At 46.6% G+C, this 6,000-nt stretch overlaps 2 protein-coding genes across 2 annotated transcripts in view; one reads left to right on the forward strand and one right to left on the reverse strand.

Moving 5' to 3' along the window:
- Nucleotides 1-4,459, reverse strand: part of LOC117414414 (RNA-binding protein FUS-like) — a 29,581-nt gene extending 25,122 nt beyond the window's left edge. Inside the window, exons 1-3 of the mRNA XM_059019715.1 lie at nt 4,294-4,459; nt 3,775-3,915; nt 14-239 (exon numbers count right to left, since the gene is read on the reverse strand). Coding sequence (XP_058875698.1) covers nt 14-26 — 13 coding nt within the window. The 5' untranslated portion in view covers nt 27-239; nt 3,775-3,915; nt 4,294-4,459. The remainder of the gene's footprint in view (nt 1-13; nt 240-3,774; nt 3,916-4,293) is intronic.
- Nucleotides 3,920-6,000, forward strand: part of LOC131728725 (mitogen-activated protein kinase 7-like) — a 2,302-nt gene continuing 221 nt past the window's right edge. The window contains exons 1-2 of the mRNA XM_059019726.1: nt 3,920-4,074; nt 5,632-5,998. Of these exons, the coding sequence (XP_058875709.1) occupies nt 5,635-5,998 (364 nt within the window). The 5' untranslated portion in view covers nt 3,920-4,074; nt 5,632-5,634. The remainder of the gene's footprint in view (nt 4,075-5,631; nt 5,999-6,000) is intronic.

Raw genomic sequence — 6,000 nt, forward strand, 5'->3', positions numbered from 1 at the left:
ATTATATGCTTACCGTTGGACGCCATTGTCGGTTCTTTTATTTTGTTTTTTTAACCGTAATTTTTCTCTCCCAAAGTGAAACCAAAGTCCACAACCTTGTCACCGAAAACCGAGACCGCAGACTGCGACACAAAACTCTTTCAGCCATTCCATTTATAACCGCTGCAGGGCCGACCCAAGCCGAAAAAGGGAGGTCCGTGTTCCACGATTCATGGACAACTCCACACCGGCATGTCCATCTATCACAGCAAACAAACATTGAAAATAAAAGATCGTTAATAGTAATAATAAATTATCTGCGTGTAAGGGGGAAGATATATTTATTACATCAGTATGTATTTGTCACTGTATCTCCCTTTATTTGAATGGTATATTCTACGGCGGGTTTTTTCTGACTCTGTCGTCACAGGAGATGTTTTGGATGGTACCAACGGGGGGTGCGGGGGAATAATTTAGTTCAAGTTTATTAGTTGTCCAGAAAGCATATTATAAATGTAAATTTCTGCTGTTCGGTGATGAGAGATGTAGTGAAAATGGTCCACAGGCTACTGAAACATAAGTGTAGTGCGTTTCCAAACATGAGCTACTGCACCTTTTCAATACCACAAAACCCCTTAAAATCGAGTTGGTTTGTTCCACATCGACAAAAGGCGAAACCGGATTTGTTGTTGTCGTCTGTTCTGCGCAACAAGCTGTACAAAAATAATAAAACAGAAAAAAAAAACACACAACAACAAAATTGAAAAGCAACAAAGTTTATTTGTAGAGAATTATCAATACAATTTGTCGGCTTGGCACTGACACTTTAGAAGCCAATGTTGGTTCTTTGTCAGGAACGACGTGAATAATTACTATATTTAAGAGAATATATGTTGTTTTTAATTTAGCCCTGTATATGTCAGCATTGATATGTCTTTATAACTTCCACGCGTGTATTTCCATAATAATATACTGAACTGAAAATATAAAAACACACACACACCACAAGACTGCACGAATTGGACAGGTGGACGGTTCTGGTGGAATACAAAAACCAGATTTTTAAAAAACACCAGACCCGTTTCAGTCGCAAGTTCGTCTACTACACGATAAAAAAGGTATAAAGAGACAAACTCTGCGGAGGACAGGAAAAGGAGCGGCCGGCCCCGGGTCATAACCGAGAAACTGATCAAAAACGTCCAGCAGTCCTGTAAAAAAAAACCCCGGGCTGTCGTGCAGTCAGCTCCGGCGTGTCCCGCAGCACCATGCAGCGCTTACTGAAGGAGGGACTGAGAGCGTAATCAGGCGCTAAAACCGAAACGCAAAACACCGCCACTAGCGCTAATACCACGACTAGCCAGCGAGCGCAAACGCAGATGTGAGGCGCTTTTGGAAAAATACGCAGGGAAGAACATACTTTTTACCGCGGGGAAAGTTTTCAAAATTAATACCACGACTCCTGCCGCGGATAATGCTGCTGACGCCACCGTAAACGGCGTCACGGTTTGGGCAGGGGTGACCCGGGACGGCGCTCGTGTGCGTCCCACTAGGCGTCCGGATCACCGCGAAAAACGACGTTTGTCGGATCCTGGAGGCGGTAAAGCCGCTGGTACTAGCCGGGGAAGATTGGGTGTTTCAACAGGACATGACGCCCACACATTCCGCCAAACGCACCCAAGCATGGCTTTAGTCCAATGTGAAAAGTTTTATTACGAAGGACGAATGGCCCCCCCAACTCGCCTGACCTCAACCCCATGGAGTTCGCGGTTTGGAGGATGCTGGAGGCAAGGGTGCGGGTCAGAGGTAAAGACCTCACAACGCTGCCGGGGCTAGAGACAGTCTTGCTGGAGGAGTGGGATGAGGTCCCGCTGGAAGACATCAGAGCCGCGGTCGAACAGTTATCCGGGAAACGAGCCCCGACGAGGACGGGGACACTGCGAACAAAAACGCTGCTCACGATGAGGCTAGCATTGTTATTGAGGATGGGAGCGATGGGTCTGGAATCTGATAACACCCCATCTAGAAAACAATGATTGAAAAATAATATATGAAGAATGCACTGGGGGGGGGGCAACAATTATTCACTAGGAGTTTAATAATCAGACACACCTGAGCTTGTTACCTAGACACACTGGGGGCTGATCAAGCTGGTAGTAAAACCTGGAATGGCAATATGCCTCCCTGGTATGTGTGTTGTCTGTCTCTCTGTCTGTGTCTTTGTGTCTCTCTCTGTCTCTATGAAGTTTTAACATCTACTCTCGTGTAATGGAAATCTCTTGCAAAAAAAAAAAAAGTCCTATGAAAATGAACACTGATAATTCAACGTAATAGAGACCTGCGTTTCAATCACTGAGAGGCAGGGGGAGCCAAACTCGGGGTCGGGGGTAAGAGGGTGGCGAGTTGTAGGGCACAGTGATATTGACCATCATGAGACTGAGATCTAGTGTGCAGGGTAGGGGGTAGGGAGTAGGGAGTAGAGGCTGGGGAGTAGGGCGCAGTGATTTGATATTTATAGAGATATTGTGTGTAGGGTAGGGAGTAGGGCGCAGTGATTTCTCAGTGGAGACACACACCACACAGAAATCACTCACCATGAACAGGTGAGAGAAGAAGAGGGAGGAGAGAGAGGCTGTGAGGGGGTGCAGCACGAGGCAACTACACAGCCAACTTCCACTACCCATAATAAAAGCACAGCAAAGTGTAATAAAGCATAGGGAAGCATTGTAAAGCACAGAGAGGTCTGGTAAAGCATAGGGAAGCATTGTAAAGCACAGAGAGGTGTGGTAAAGCATAGGGAAGCATTGTAAAGCACAGAGAGGTCTGGTAAAGCATAGGGAAACATTGTAAAGCACAGAGAGGTGTGGTAAAGCATAGGGAAGCATTGTAAAGCATAGGGAAGCACTGTAAAGCACAGAGAGGTCTGGTAAAGCATAGGGAAGCATTGTAAAGCACAGAGAGGTGTGGTAAAGCACAGGGAAGCATTGTAAAGCACAGAGAGGTCTGGTAAAGCATAGGGAAGCATTGTAAAGCGCAGAGGTGTGGTAAAGCACAGGGAAGCATTGTAAAGCACAGAGAGGTCTGGTAAAGCATAGGGAAGCATTGTAAAGCACAGAGAGGTGTGGTAAAGCATAGGGAAGCATTGTAAAGCACAGAGAGGTCTGGTAAAGCATAGGGAAGCATTGTAAAGCACAGAGATGTCTGGTAAAGCATAGGCAAGCATTGTAAAGCACAGAGAGGTCTGGTAAAGCATAGGGAAGCATTGTAAAGCACAGAGGTGTGGTAAAGCATAGGGAAGCATTGTAAAGCACAGAGAGGTCTGGTAAAGCATAGGGAAGCATTGTAGAGCACAGAGAGGTCTGGTAAAGCATAGGGAAGCATTGTAAAGCACAGAGAGGTCTGGTAAAGCATAGGGAAGCATTGTAAAGCACAGAGAGGTCTGGTAAAGCATAGGGAAGCACATGGAGTCTGTGTTAGTTTACTACATTCTGAAAATATATATATGCACACACACACACACACGTGTGTCCAGAGCTGAGTTTTTTTTCAAAATGTAATGCATGAAAGGGTTACTATTATTCGATCAAAAAAACAAAAACAAAACAAAAAACTGTTCTGGGCAGGTGAAACACGAAACCACTCTGAGCTTTAGCACACACAGGTAACAAACTCCCTCAAAAAGACCAAAACCTGTATCCCAGGGTTAAAAACCCTTAAACAAAAACCCAGAACGCCAAAAAAACAAAACAAGATAAATAAAACACGGCTCCAGTCTCTTCTGTGTTCTGGTTAACTTACGTTTCGCATGACCTCGCCCTAAAAATGCAACCCTAACTGCCGCTGCACGTCCCGCCCTTCCTTCCTTCCCATTGGCTAGCCTGCAGGAAACGCGCGTTCTGATTGGCTCCGGTCGCTCTCGCAGAATCAGGATGTGAAAAACTGAAAAAGACGCACAAGGAGTACAATTATTACAAAAAAACAACGCGTTGCGTGAGGACCCGTCTGTCGACTCAAAAACACGCCAAAAAAACCCAACTGATTTATAGAATACCATGCGGGAATCCCTTTATCGTAGCGGGACGTATCGCTAAAGAGATCGTGAGTAAAACAAACACAAAAAAAGACTTGTTAAAAGGGTTGTTTTTTATATAAAAAAATAATAATAATAATAATCAGCCGTATGGTGGTTCTTTTTAGGTGTCTAAATATTGCCGGAGACACGACTGTATAGCTATTATTATTATTATTATTATTATATTATTATTATTATTATTATTATTATTTGTGTTTAGTATACCGTCATTGTGTGTCACTTACATTATCGCATTACACAAAACCTCTCACTGTTTTAATTAAACGTTCAGTTCTAGAATTAACAAATGATTCCAAAGGCGTTCTAAATGAGGTAAAAGCAGCGAGTTCTGGTTCTAATGAATCGCTGTGCTGTTAGCGCGCTGGAAGCTGGCGTGATCCTGTGACGCTTTTGTTTTTGAATAGGGTGGGTGAAGCTTTACCCAGTTTGTTTTATTTTCTAGTCTGGAGTAGGACTCCGCAACCCCCCCTCCCTGTGTCGGCTGGTTTTCTGAGCTCTCAATTATAACTAGACGCTAATTGAAGCGATAATTAGGGTTAATTAGACCTTTCTACCTGTTTCATCTCTTTAAAAAGTTTCAGATTTCAAGCTGGGCGTTTAAGAGCTAAAACAATTAAAAAGGTCCAAATTAAGCAAATTATTAGTTAAATTAAGGGTCCAGTTTTCTTACGAGCTCGGAAGGCACACGGAGTCGCTGCTCTACACAGAAGTCCCAAACCACGTGCTGAATTCCTAATGTAACCGATTCAGACGCCTTAAAATCTTATTTATTCCTGAAGTGAAGGTGTATTGTACTTTACTCAGAATGATGTTCAACATTTGAGTCTCATTTCGCCTCCATCTCTGTTAGTTTATTATTATTTCTCTAACCCTCTCTCCTTTTTTGCCCTTCTCCTCGTCATCCTCTCCTCTCTCCCCCTTTCCCCCTCTCTTCTGTCCCTCCCCATTCTCTTCTCCTCTTCTCTCCCCTCTCCCTGCTTCTTACTCTCCTCTCCCCCTCTCCTCTCCCCTCCCTCCTTCCTCTCCTCTCTCCTATCCTCCCTCTCTCCTCTCCTATCCTCCCTCTCTTCTCTCCCCTCCCTCTCTCCTCCCTCTCCCCCTCTCCTCTCCTCCCTCATCCCTCTCCCCCTCTCCTCTCCCCTCCCTCCTCTCCTCTCTCCTCTCCCCTCTGTCTCCTCCTCTCCTCTCCCCCTCTCCTCCTCTCCTCTCCCTCCTTCCTCTCCTCTCCCTCCTTCCTCTCCTCTCTCCTATCCTCCCTCTCTCCTCTCCCCTCCCTCTCTCCTCCTCTCCCCTCCCCTCCCTCTCCCCCTCTCCTCTCATCCCTCATCCCTCTCCTCTCCCCTCCCTCCTTCCTCTCCTCTCTCCTATCCTCCCTCTCCTCTCCTCCCCTCTCTCTCCTTCCTCTCCTCTCTCCTATCCTCCCTCTCTCCTCTCCCCTCCTCCCTTATCCCTCTCCCCTCTCCTCCTTCCTCTCCTCTCTCCTATCCTCCCTCTCTCCTCTCCTCTCCTCTCCCCTCCCTCTCCCCCTCTCCTCTCCCCTCCCTCTCCTCTCTCTCTCCCAGGCGATGATGTCAGAGTCAGTAAAGGATGAGGCTGGTGTTGCCAGGGAAGGGGCGGGGCCTGCGGTCGGCTGCACCACGGCAACCACTGTTGCTAAGAACCTGGCCTTCCTGAAGGCGCGCTCGCTGGACGTGAACTTCGAGGTGGGCGACGAGTATGACATCATCGAGACCATCGGCACAGGAGCCTATGGGGTGGTGTCCTCAGCCAGGAGGCGGTCCACAGGTAAGCGATCGACCAATCAGCAGTCAGCATTGCAGCTGCTGTTGTTCTGTCCAGGGTTTTATATCAGTGTTATACAGTGTGGTCCCGCCAGCATTGCCAGTGCACTAGATCAGGGTTCAAAGGTCAGAGTTGACACCTGTTGGGGT

Source organism: Acipenser ruthenus, unplaced genomic scaffold, assembly GCF_902713425.1.
Source record: "Acipenser ruthenus unplaced genomic scaffold, fAciRut3.2 maternal haplotype, whole genome shotgun sequence".
NCBI classification, from domain to species: Eukaryota; Metazoa; Chordata; class Actinopteri; order Acipenseriformes; family Acipenseridae; genus Acipenser; species Acipenser ruthenus.